The sequence below is a fragment of the Pelecanus crispus genome, chromosome 2, assembly GCF_030463565.1.
Source record: "Pelecanus crispus isolate bPelCri1 chromosome 2, bPelCri1.pri, whole genome shotgun sequence".
NCBI classification, from domain to species: Eukaryota; Metazoa; Chordata; class Aves; order Pelecaniformes; family Pelecanidae; genus Pelecanus; species Pelecanus crispus.
The window spans coordinates 12,424,955-12,437,619 of record NC_134644.1 but is presented as its reverse complement, the minus strand read 5'-3'; the positions used below and the strand labels follow the sequence as shown (position 1 = coordinate 12,437,619).

Below are 12,665 nucleotides of genomic sequence, written 5' to 3'. Positions count from 1 at the left end.
AGTTCCTTCTTACGTTGGAGCTTATGTTATTACATTTTGGTGTAATTAAGAGTCCTGGTGGGCCAGCCCTTTTCACCACGTTCTCCAGATACGGGCTCGGCGTCAGTTGGTGCACGCTGGTGCTGAGCACGGACGCACCACAGCGTCAACTCCGGGTTTTTAAATTGCGTTGAGGTCGTGCTACTCTTTCATGGACGTGCGCACCCAGGGTCCGGTGATAGGCGTAGCAGAATTGCCACGGCTTGTCTGGAATGGAATAAACCAGAATCATTTAGGTTGGAAAGGACCCTTAAGATCACGGAGTCCAGCGGTGAACCTAACACCGCCGAGCCCCGCACTGGCTGGATGCGGAGGCTATAGGTGAAAATGGGGGTGCGCTGGCAGCTGTTCAGCAGGCGGGGGAGGACAGGGGGTGCCGGGTGTCGGAGCGCTCCTCGCCTTCCCGGTGGTGTGCCCGCCTGCCTTGGGCACGCCGCTCCTTCGCGCCCCTCCTCGCTCAGGGGCGGAGCGGAGAGCTTCCCGGGGCGCTGGGGGCACAGCCCTCCGCCAGCCCCGCCGGCAGCCCGCCGTGCCCGCGCGAGGCGCGGGGGCGAGGTCGCTGCCGTCGCACCCCGGAGGGCGGGGCGGGGCGGGGCGGGGCAACCCGCAGCTCCCCCGCGGCTGGGCGGGGAGCCCGGGGGGCGGCGGGGCCCGGGGGTGCGGGGAGCCCGGGGGGCGGCGGGGCCCGGGGGTGCGGGGAGCCGGGGGGCGGCGGGGCCCGGGGGTGCGGGGAGCCCGGGGGGCGGCGGGGCCCGGGGGTGCGGGGAGCCGGGGGGCGGCGGGGCCCGGGGGTGCGGGGAGCCCGGGGGGCGGCGGGGCCCGGGGGTGCGGGGAGCCGGGGGGCGGCGGGGCCCGGGGCGGGGCGGGGCGGGGCGGGGCGGCCCCGCGTAGCGGCGCCGGGGCTGGGGCGCCCCCTGGGGGCCGTCGGCGGGGGCGCGGGGCGGCGCGGTCACGTGGCTGTGACAGCGGCGCCGTGCCTGGCCAGCGGCAGTCGCGGCAGCGGCACCGCAGCGCCGGGCGCCGCCGCCAGCCCCAGCCGGGCGGGGAGGAGCGGGCCGGGGCCGGGGCCGGGGCCGGGGCCGGGGCCGGGGCCGTGCCGTGGCGAGGCGAGGCGAGGCGGGAGCCGCCGCCGCGGTGCCGGGCGGCGGGGGGTGGGGGGTGGGCCGGGCCGGGCGCGGCGGGGAGCCGATGCGGAGCGATCGCGGGCGGGCGGCGGCGGCGGGAGCTGCCATGGCGGGGCCCCGCTGAAGGAGGCGGCGAAGGAGGAGGAGGAGGAGAGGGGAGGAGAGGAGAGGAGAGGCGAAACCTCCGCATTCCCTCCCTCCGCGCCCCGTCCCCCCGCGCGGACCGCCCGCCCGCCTCCCCCTGCATGCCCGGCTGAGACCGCGGGGAGGACTCAGGCACCCGCCGCGGCCCCGCCGCCTTCCCGCTCCCCGCTCAGCCGCGGACAAAGGGGGAGCGCGGGGCAGCCGGAGCGGGGGAGAGCCCGTCCCCGCCGCGCGAGCATGGCGGACCGCAGCCTGGAGAGCGTGTCCCTGCCGCTGGAGGTGCGGGCCCGGCTGGCCGAGCTGGAGCTGGAGCTCTCCGAAGGTAAAGGGGCGGCGGGGCGGGCCCGGCCCTGGCGCGGGCGGCTCGGATCGGGGCGGGCGGCGGTTGGCGCGGGCGCGCGGCGGCGGTGCCCCCCCCCCCCTCCCCCCCTCACGGCAGGCGGCTGCCGCCGGGCCCCGGCCCGGCCCCGCGGGCTCCCTGAGGGCGGGCAGCGGCGCGGACCCTCCGTTCGGCCTGCGGCTCCCCCCGGCGCGGCGGGGGCGGGAGCGGGGCTGTAGCGCGGGCGGCGGAAAAAACGCGTGGAGGCCGGCCCGGGGGTCCTGCCCTGCCCTGCCCTGCCCTGCCCTGCCCTGCCCTGCCCTGCCCTGCCCTGCCGCGGCGCGGCTCGGCTCGGCTCGGCGGGCACCGGCCGCGGTACCTGCGCGCAGCCGGCCCCGCTCCGGCCCTGGCCGGCGCCGCGCCGCCAAGCCCGCGCAGCGTGCGACCCGGCTGCACCGAGGGACCCCGCCATAAGGCCCTTCTGGCAGCGCGAGTCAGGTCGCTTAGAGGAAACGATTTTTTTTAATTGCGGGATTTTTTTTTTTTAAAAATTTTTTTTTTTTTTTTCCCCTACTGTGTGTAATTGAAAGCTCGTGGTGATTTTCTTGGCGTGGTTGATTTTGATGCCGCGCCGGTCCCCGGGCTGGGAAGGCTCCGGTGCAGCCCGCAGCTCGCTGCTGCTGCTGCCGTGGCCGGGAGGGCGAGCGGCAGCCCGGCCCGCCCCGCTCCCCCCGCGCCGCCCCGGGGGTGCCAGCCCCGGCGGGGGACGGGGGCGGGCAGCGGTCGGTGCCTGCCGGGGCCCCTCGCCGGCGGGGATGGAGCGCCCGCAGTGCCCGCAGCCCTGGGGGCGATTTCACTGTGTCAGACGTGATCTCTTCCTCCCCGAGTATTTGTATGGACTGATGCTAGGGCTGGCTCTTCCCTGAAATGCAGATCTGCTATTAGCTGCCCCCCTTCTTTTTTTCCAACAAACCCCCCCACATATCAGGCGTCGTTCGCCACCGAGGGGCTACGGCACTTAAGAGAAGGGGCGCATGACCCAGCGTGTCCCAAATGGGTTATCGGAAGGGGCCGATACCTGGAGCCGTCTGCCTGTCTGTCTTTTTGTAACGGTTTGTAAGGGCTCCAAGCCAGAAAGTAAAATGCGCTCGAGCCGGTTTCATCAGCGGGGAGGAGCTGATGTTGACATTGTATTTTCCTTTTAACGCTTTGAGGGTGAAGAGGAGAAAGAGCTGCTGGGACCACTCGTGGCTCTCCTTTCCGTGCCTCCCCCTCCCCAAGGGTGCCCTGAAAACCCGAAATGAGAGGAGTTAAATACAGTAGTGCCTTTCTGTGATGCACTGCCCATCGATTGGCCCTTATCTGCGGTAGTAAGGGTGGCAGGAAGGACTGTTTATATCACGGTATACGTAACGTTCTCGCTTGATGCAGAAAATGCTTCTTGGTGTGTATCGCATCATTGTCTACGCACCAACGAGATACTAATTAAAGCAGCTGTTAGTAAATGCTTGCGGAAGACCAAAATCAAGCTGGCATAGACCTTCAGTAAGAAATACGCTAATTCAGTGTACTGAAGTTGTAATACAGTTTTACGGTGCAGTTTCTGTTGCTGTAAGCATAATCCAAGGCGGCTCTGAGGAAGTGGGACGTGGTTTGCAATTGGACATCTGCATCTGCACTGCCGTAACTTCCCTGCAGCTAGAGCTGGAATGAATTTAGCCCACTGACAATAATCTCTCCTCCTGTGCCACTGACGTTACACCCGGTATACGGGGTGGTGCGCGTCTTCTGACTGTGGCGGCCTAAACGAAGATCGGTTGGAGTTGGGAGGCAGGGGAAGAAAGGGTCAGTGTCCCGGTTTCAGTGTCTTCCCCAAAGCCACTCTTGATGCGCTCTTAGTCAAGTGCATGACGGTGCTCAGTGCCTGAGAAAATGAAATAATTCGTTGCTTAAAGCTCCTAGCTTTAGGCATCCGTGTTGCAGCTCCTGTTCCCAGAACTAATCCCCACATATAGTGGGATCAGTAATCTGCATGGTTTGATTGTGCTGTAGAAGGCTGGTCACACTCTGGCCACGCTAACTCTGAGTTAAATGGTTTTCAAGGCAACTTTGTGCACCTTTGAATGCCCAGCACCTTGCAGGTGTGCTTAACTTGAGCGTTATGAGCCAGGCCACTGGCTTCAGCAGAGTACATTCGCTGCGATACCCTTATGCGTGTACATAAATACTCGGAGGACTGAGGTTTTAACACGTGTTACGCTCATGATGTGTTAGGGTGTCTCTGCTGCCTTCATGAAGCAGGAAACTGGTGAAGGCAAATCGGCAGGCGGCTGCATGCTTAAACGTGTGTTTGGGTCTCACTGATAACCTTGGGAGCTGAGTGACTGCCGTAAATTGTGCCCCTTTCTAAAGTGCCTTCCTGAGTCAGACGTGCTAGGAAAATGTTTTTCAAACACTGGATGCCTGAAGCGGTTGCTGTTGTCTTTGTGAGCAAGAGTTTTTCAGTTCTGGTGCCACTGAACGCTGTGGGTTGTGGATTGCTGCCGCTTGTACCCAAGCGACCCGGTTCTTCGGTGCCAAAACCTGTTACGGGCAGCGCAGCCTTAGGAACAGCTTCTGAAAGAAAGCTGCTGCTTTGTGAAGAAGAGAGGGGAGCACTGGCAGGATTATTGCAAGGTCATTTCTTGGCTGTGAGCTAAAGCCGTCTCCTTCCTAGCTCTTGGAAGTGTCTGGTGTGTTAGCGCGGGTCCTACCCACGCCACGCATGTCGAAACCTGACATAACATAGCTGGTGTCCGGGTGACCAGACTGCTAGTTACTGTGTCACTGGCACAGCTGGCACTGTGCAGATGTTGTAATTACAGTCTTCGCTGGTAGTCATCATACATTTAAATTTGGCCATGGTAGCTCTCCCCCCTCTTGCAGCCAAATTCTGAGTTCCTCGTTCAGCCGTGCACTAGGCATAACCTCACTCTTGGCAGGGGTGCTGGCAGGAGAACCTCAGGAAGCGGCTGCTGGACAGGTAGCATGTACTTTTTAGACGACAGGGCAAAGTGCCTTTTTTTTGTGCGAGCGTTGAGGCAGTTGTGCACTGCTCGTGCGGCGAGAGGGAGGAGCAGTTCGTCAGGAGGGTGTTTACTTGGTGTTCTGCTAAGGTCTGTGGCAATCCGAACGCGTTGGTTATTGTGGGCAAGCCGCATGCCTTCTACCTGCCCTGTGTTGTGGTCTGAATGGGCTTTTTTGTTTTAAACATAGCTATTTAAAAGGTACTATGGATGCAAATTAGGATAACCATGTCAGATTTCGTTAGCTTCATTATTGTGATTGAGAAGGTGAAGATCAGTCAGTCAGAAGCGCTCAGCAGTGTCCTCAGCGCCTGGGTGCTGGCAGCCTGCCCCGCGCGGGCAGCGAGCGACGGAGGTGGCCTGGCACTCTGGTGAGTGCCGAGAATGACTTCCACGTCCATGGGTTGGCACGCAATGTTATGTTCAGCTTAAAGGCGTTGATGGCGCGCTTCTTGACGGTGTTTTCACTTCATTTTGGGAGGGGGAGAATGTTTCTGTGTTTCTCGGACCATAGGGGTGTGGCAGCAGTTTAGATTTTACGAGTATTAGAAGGTGTGGAATCATCCTTATCCCACCAGGTGTTCTGAAGACATTTGTTTTGCTGTGTCTGAGCGAATGTGCCTGATGCTGGCATGTTACATATGTGGCCTTTGACACGCTGTAGTAGTTTCCACTGAGCATACTAAAGCTTGCATTGCTCCAAACTGTAGCCCTTCTAGGCTGATGCAATCAACATGTCACTCTGCAGTAGTTGTTCTTTAGGGCTGCTTAGAATTTTATGAGGCTTTAGTTTTCTAGCGATGTATAAAATTGTACTGGGTGGAAATGGATGAATCATCTTGTTTTTTAGAATAGCTTGGGGGTTGTTAACTGAAGAACTGATTTAATAAAACCAGGAGTCCTGAAATGTGCCGTCTTATTAAAAAAACCCCGTAATTCTACAACCCCTCCATTCTTAAAAACACTTAAGAATTTAAAGAAAAAAGCCCCCTGAATACTTTTCTCATTTTCCCCTCAATTTAAGGGTGTACAAGGTTATATTGCCCTTCCAATTACTTCCTGAACCAAAATTAATTGGGAAAAGATGCTCTGTAGTTCTTCCAGTTTTTTTTATTCAAGTGTCAGATAACATAGCAGAAACACTTAAAGAACCACAGACGCCACATGGAAAATGTGAAAACCATCCTGTTGAGAAACTACTCTCCCGATATTCCATACTATACTTCCAGTCTTCTTCCATTTTAAATGTATGAGGCATAGCAGATTTTTTTTTGAAAGTCTGAACTTTTCTCCAAAGAGCACTTTCAAAGAACTGTCAGCAGATCTTTAATGACTGGTTACTTATTCCCAAAGGCACTGGACATGCACTCAGCTAATTAATTTGGTCCTCAGCTTTTGTTGTAGCGACCGGCTGGATTATATTTGGCAATATTGTTTGGGTTGATTGGGTTATTGTCTGGCCAGGTTTATTTTATTTGTTATTATTTTTTTATTATAAATCATATATATTATAAAATATTTTTGTTATTATTTTATTAGGTATAAGTTCTGTCTTTCGTTGTCTGCATGTAGTCACTGGGTTGGGGCCAGAGAACTGTGGTTAGCTCCTCTAGTTATTATTTCTCCATAACATTTGCCAGCTGACTCTTCACCCGTGGAGAGGTTTCAAAGTGTGAAAATTACAATAACTACCACACCTCTGTGATTTGGGACACAAAGTCATCCTTTTAATTCACTCCTTGAGAGATAGCGCTCTGCTTAGCAAGTGGGTATCACCTGTACAATGACAAAGTGTTAATACTTTCTGAGTTTAGGTGAGAAATGAACCAAGACATTCAATACTCACATTTGCTTCTTGTTGTGTTTTGAGCCGTTAGGGTGCAGTTGGCTCATGTTTTCAGTTCTTTTTCTGGCAAAGGGAGGACTAATTTACTCAAAGTACATAAAGCTGAAATTTTCACGTAAGTTACCTACAAGATCCAAGGCTTTAAGAAAATATACCAAATACCATGGGAATTATGATAAAATCAAGAGTGCTGGCAAGAGAAGCTTTTCCTTCTTTGTAAGACGAAGCTCTTCTCATCGGCTCTTTTGTTTCTTGGATGGTGCTCAAGCTGGAGAGGGACAGTAACTCAGTTATTTGAAAACCAGGTTAAATTCACTCATTAGTTAATAACCATTTGCATTTTAAGGCACTGGAATTTGAAGTCTTTTTTTTAAATACCTACCTACTTCACTTTCCTGTGATATTTGGACTTAAGGGCTTTTACTGGGTGGTGGTGTGTCGAAAGGATTCTCTGCCACTCATTCGGTTGAAGCGCATTGCAATGCCTCATAAAATAGACTATGCAAATCTCCAGGAAGTTCCCAGAACAGCTGTCCCGAAGGCATGCTGTAAATACACCTCCATTGCCAGCTGACGCTGAGCAGCACTGATGCCCAAGGGTTACACTTACTAGATCGTTCAGATGATCTTTACTGTATTACACAACAGACATCCTCGAAAAACTTTTCCCAAGGATGTGTGAAAATTGCCAATGGGGCGTCAGTTTTATAGGCGAATCGGGCAGTAAACAAGGTATTTGTAAGGAGAACGCGCGTTGTAAGGCGCTGCCCCTTGCAGCTTCAGGGCATCTCGGCGCGATTCTGCTGCGCGGGGCAGGGAGCGGAAGGCAGCGCCGCTTCCCCTGCCAGACCAACAGCGCGGCGTGCACCTATGGCTGCGAGTCGGCGCGCTGCTGTTCGCTGGAAGGGGATTGACCTGCCTTTGTTGTGCCATTATAAGGGCAATGCTGTCATTCTGATTCGAGTAGTCGCTATTCCAGCAACCCAAATATCCCTTGGTATCGAAGGAATTCAGATTTAGCATACGTCTTTCCTTTGTGTTTAATTTTTCTCGGGGAAAAATATTTTCGTGCTGTCTAAAAGGCAGATACAATAAACTAATTATTGATGCAGAATTTGGATTGGGAGCAGCAGAAAGATCAATGTTTCTCTGAAGGGACGTCAATAGACTCCTTTAGGTTTTCATAGCTCAGAATGGATGTTTGTGGTGTGGTACAGAGAATCCTAAATGTACCATAGCTCTTCTATACTTAAAAATGCATTGACTGCATTTTAATTTTTTAAGAGGCTATTTGTATAACGCGTCAAGCAGGACATATAATTTTTTAAAAATAACTGCTTTAATTCCCCGGCAACTGTCAGACAAGATGACTCACTGCAGTATAAAAATTCACCACAGCCCATCACAGATTTGACACAAACTCTTAATCTGTGTAAAATTATGCATGTATATTCCCCTATCTTCCCGGTGGGTGAGCTTCGTTTTTCCCAACTCCTGACGATCCCATTCTGCCTTCTCTCCTCCCCCGCCTCCTTTTCTTCCTTTTCTTCTTGAGAACCTCCTTGCAGTCGGTGGCTCCATCCGCCGGGTCTGGATGCAGCAGTCTTTTCCTGGCCTGTTGAGAGCCTTTCCTGACGGATAGCAATGGTCCCTGATTCCCTCCTCGACTGTGGTGGTGTGGGGGGCATTTCCAAAACATGATTGCTCTCTGCAGGGTTATTTCTGGTCTTTCCTTGTCTTACTAGGGTAAATATACACTGAAAAACTGGAACGGGTTTCATTTAACTCTGCTTGGTGGAATGCATCAGGGAATTGCTCATTTTAGGCCTGTGTAAATCAATCAGGTTTTTTTTCAGTAATCTTAGCTAGGGCTTCTAATTGCTAGCCAGTATTATTTATTGCTAAGATTTAGTATATCTTTAAAACATGTATAAAACGTATTAGAGACATCATGATCTTCTGCAATAAAAAAGCAAATACAGGAATACTCAAAGCAATTCAGCTTGCGACAGATGTTGGGAAGACCATGGCCGTGGCTTCGGCTGGTGCCTCTGGCTGCAGAAGAGGAGATTCCCGCCCCAAAGCCTTGTGGAGTCTACCAGAGCAGCCTGTGCGTGGCTTTCGGGATGGACGAAGGCATGCCATGGTGTTTCTTGTAGTCCCTTTTCTGAGAACAGAGTCGGTTGATGGTTCTTGGCAGTTTGATAGGCATAGTCTATTTGACACATAACTTGCAGTGCTTACAGCAGTGTTAAGTGCCGGGGTGTGGATAATTGTCACATTATTTTACAGCAGATGTTAACATTGAAAAGTATGTGATGTCTGGTCTCAATGACCTCTTTTTTAAAGAGTATCATGTTAAATGGTTGGATGACTAGCGAAAGAATTCTTACAAAGTATCTTGATAACTTGGAAGGGAAGGAGGTGTTTCCTATGACTTTTGAAGGGGCTCTTTGATTTCCAAAGACTGAACTGGACCATTAATAGGCCATCTTTTAGGATGCTTGAGGCGGTGTTTGCTTTTATGTGTACAGCTGGGTCTACAGAATGGTAGCAGTTGAGGGAAGAAGGGGTTCTTCAAATGTAGTCTGCTTATTATGGAAATAAAAATGGGCATTAGGACCTGTGTTTGGTCGTCTTGCTCTCTGGATCCGGAAATCGTACCTCCACACTAACCAGGACATCTGCAATTTCTTCGTTCGAATCTTGGCTTGATCTGTGTGTAAGATTAAAATATGAAAAAAAAGATCTTGTAAGCCTGGTCTGGTAGGAGCTGTTCAGAAGCCAGGAAAATATTTCTTAACGAACTTTGTGACAAATACTGAAGTGTAAGTAATGGAGCCTGCTGTTTCTCTGGTAGGCTGATGGTTGAAAGTCTGCCTAGACTAGCAAAAGTTTAGAGACTTTTGGTTGTCTTAGAGACCTAAACGAAGTGTGCTGACACTCTTTTTCCTACTGCGTGGATGTCCATGTGTCCATAAACAGCCTGGCAAAATAAAGAGGCCCTAGCAACAACCTCTCCACAGAAATCAGGCCTGGACTATCCCTTCTGTGTGGCCCCTCCAGACAGAGTTACACGGTATCAGCAGGATGATTATAGGGCTATTGCATCTATTACCACTTAATGAGAAAATAGACCAAATTGGTCTTTGGGATTCTAGTATCTCATTATGGAACAGTTCTGAAATTGTACAGAAAGTTTCCTTCTGAAATCCACGTGCTCTATAACAACAGTCTCACACAGCTACATGCCTTGAGGTTATAGCAAATAATGAAACTTCACTTTTTTTTTTTTTTGAGGGCATACTCTTAGTCATATTAACTCATATTTTTCACTGTTATAATTGCAAGGAGAACGAGCAAAATCTAGAGTTTTGCGTGCCATGCCTGTCTTATCCTTGTTGAAAGAAATGTTATTCAAATAACAGGATAATATTTTTGATGAATACGTGAACAAATAAAATGAAGGCATTGTGGTGACACGTGAACAGTTCGACTTTGGTAAAGAATCTTAAAATGGAAATTGTGTTTCAAATGCTAGACTTCTTTGACAGATGCCTGAGGACAAACAAACAACAGTTATCTAGTGAAACAAGCAAAATGCAAAAACATCCCTATTCTTTCCTGAATGATGACAATGACAAACCCCTCTGCTGAATTCGCTGGAAGAGCCCAGTTTCATTGGCCATGTTTTTAGTCTAAAAACAATGAATACATTGTTTAGAAGATGGTGAAAGTTTTTCTAAGTGTTGTGAAGTGAGGGGTTAACTTTTTTTAGGAAAAAAAGAAAAAATACTGTTGGACTGTGGAGTGATATTTACTTCTAAGAGGGAAAATAACAGATTGGCAATACTTTTAATTGGCTCTACTTTTAATCAGCTCCATGTTGTAATGGAGAAGGTTGGTTTGTTGTGTTGAGCAACAAGAATGGGACTAACGGGAATTAAATTTAATGGTGGGGTTTTTTATGATGGTGAAAGAAAAGTCTTGCATTTTATTTTTATGAATTTCTAAAATTCATAAAGCATTTGACACATTCCAGTTGCAAGGTTTTATCTGTGTCTCTTACAAACTCTTACTTTAGTCATATGAGTATCCATACTACAGAGTTGGGAGAACTTGACAAAACAGTTCAGAAGGGGTCTTGAAGAGTGACTGAGAGTAAAGACATGGAGACTGGGGATTAAAGCAGTCCTAATAGCACTGTTAACCAGGAGAAAGTTGGGGAGTTTATTTTGATTATTCGACAAACCTTGTGTTGGGGAAGGAGGAATACTTTCTCATAGTGCAAAGTTAGTGCAATGTTAGCAGTCAAAAACATGAGAAGATCCAACTCCTAGGAATGGAAATTAGACAAATTCAGATTGGAGATAAGACAGGAAATACTAATAAGGCTAGATAAACACTGAAACGCTTGCATAGAAAAGAAGACTCAACAACTTTCTGAAAAAAATCTACCCAGTAGTAGACTTGGTAGAAGGCTCCTTTCTAAGAAATACTGAGTGTAAGAAGTTTGTGTATGTAGGTAGATATGTAAACCACTGAATCCACCCTTGACCAGAAATATACTGGTTTAAGTATGACAAGTACTTTTGCAGTGGTATTTTATAAATGTTTTAGTCCAGCATTGTGATATATATTTTCCTGGTGACATCAAAAAACGCTGCAACAGTTGAGAATTTCAGGTTTAGTACGTTTTCAGTGGTTCACTAGTGATGACTTGACATTTACTTGCAGTAGTAATTTGTTTTAAATCAATATTGAACACGGTAAGGATGTGCATACATTACAGTTTGAGAAGATATCAAATGCAGCCGCTCTGATAATACTTGCTTAAATACTCACTACTCATATATTTACCTGTAGCTCAGGGGACTTCTGTATAAGCATGAAGTGGCAGAACAATAACATTTTTAAAAGCTCCCTTAAAATTTGTTATATGTAGCTTGATCATTGGCTTTTACATAAAGGTATTGTCCTTTTTAATCATTTGGATAAAGAATAAGAAAGCACTCACTTCCTCCGAAGATTAATCCTTCCTGCATCCTGTTCCCTGATACTTCAGGGAGGTGAGCTCTGTGCTCGACAACGAAATGAGTTGCAGTAAGACAGCTAGTGTATTATTTTCCTGCTTTAGTTGTAGATGTCCTTTTATCTTTCATACAGTAGATCTATATCGTGGTGTATATTTTTACCTACAGATCTGTGAATGTTGTTTCTTTCCTTCCCCTTTAGCGTTTCTTGAATTTTTTATTATTGTTTGTAATTACATATGTGATTTTAATGCACCTTGAATCCATGCTTGTTCAGCCTACTAAGTTGCAGCTAATGAGAAGCCCTTTCCTACTTAGAAGCCAAACCCAGTTCTCATTGGAAGGTTTCATCAGGACGGCTGCTTTTTGCTCTGATGTCTTTAAGAAAGACATTGAGGTGCTGGAGCGTGTTCAGAGAAGGGCAAGGAAGCTGGTGAAGGGTCTGGAGCACAGGCCTTATGAGGAGCGGCTGAGGGAACTGGGGTTGTTTAGCCTGGAGAAGAGGAGGCTGAGGGGAGACCTTATCGCTCTCTACAACTGCCTGAAAGGAGGTTGTAGTGAGGTGGGTGTTGGTCTCTTCTCCCAAGTAGCTAGCGATAGGACGAGAGGAAATGGGCTTAAGCTGTGCCACGGGAGGTTTAGGTTGGAAATTAGGCAAAATTTCTTTACAGAAAGGGTAGTCAAGCATTGGAACAGGCTGCCCAGAGAGGTGGTGGAGTCACCATCCCTGGAAGTGTTCAAAAAACGGGTAGATGTGGCACTTTGGGACATGGCTTAGTCTAGTCTACCCTTAATTGGTTTAGTGGTGGACTTGGTAGTGTAGGTTAATGGTTGGACTGGATGATCTTAAAGGTCTTTTCCAACCTAAACGATTCTATGATTCTATGATTCTTTGCTTTTGCCTCGCTGGCCAGTTGTGGTAACTTGGATTTGTTCTCTGCGTTGTGGGTGATAGGTGAAGGGTATAGGAGCAGTAAAAGTGTCTCTGTGCCTTTACGCTGCCATTGGAAGGTCTGTGAAAACTGTTTTGTTTATTGGGAGTTTCACAAAGCTGGTATCTTTGACCTCCAGAGGACACCGCTTTTGGACCACGGT

At 49.8% G+C, this 12,665-nt stretch overlaps 1 protein-coding gene across 2 annotated transcripts in view; it reads left to right on the top strand.

The window, feature by feature from the left end:
• Positions 1 to 1,544: 1,544 nt before the first annotated feature.
• DIP2C (disco interacting protein 2 homolog C) overlaps positions 1,545 to 12,665 on the top strand; it is a 328,337-nt gene continuing 317,216 nt past the window's right edge. For both annotated transcript variants that reach the window (XM_075728269.1, XM_075728268.1), the window contains exon 1: positions 1,545 to 1,629. In XM_075728269.1, the coding sequence (XP_075584384.1) occupies positions 1,545 to 1,629 (85 nt within the window). The remainder of the gene's footprint in view (positions 1,630 to 12,665) is intronic.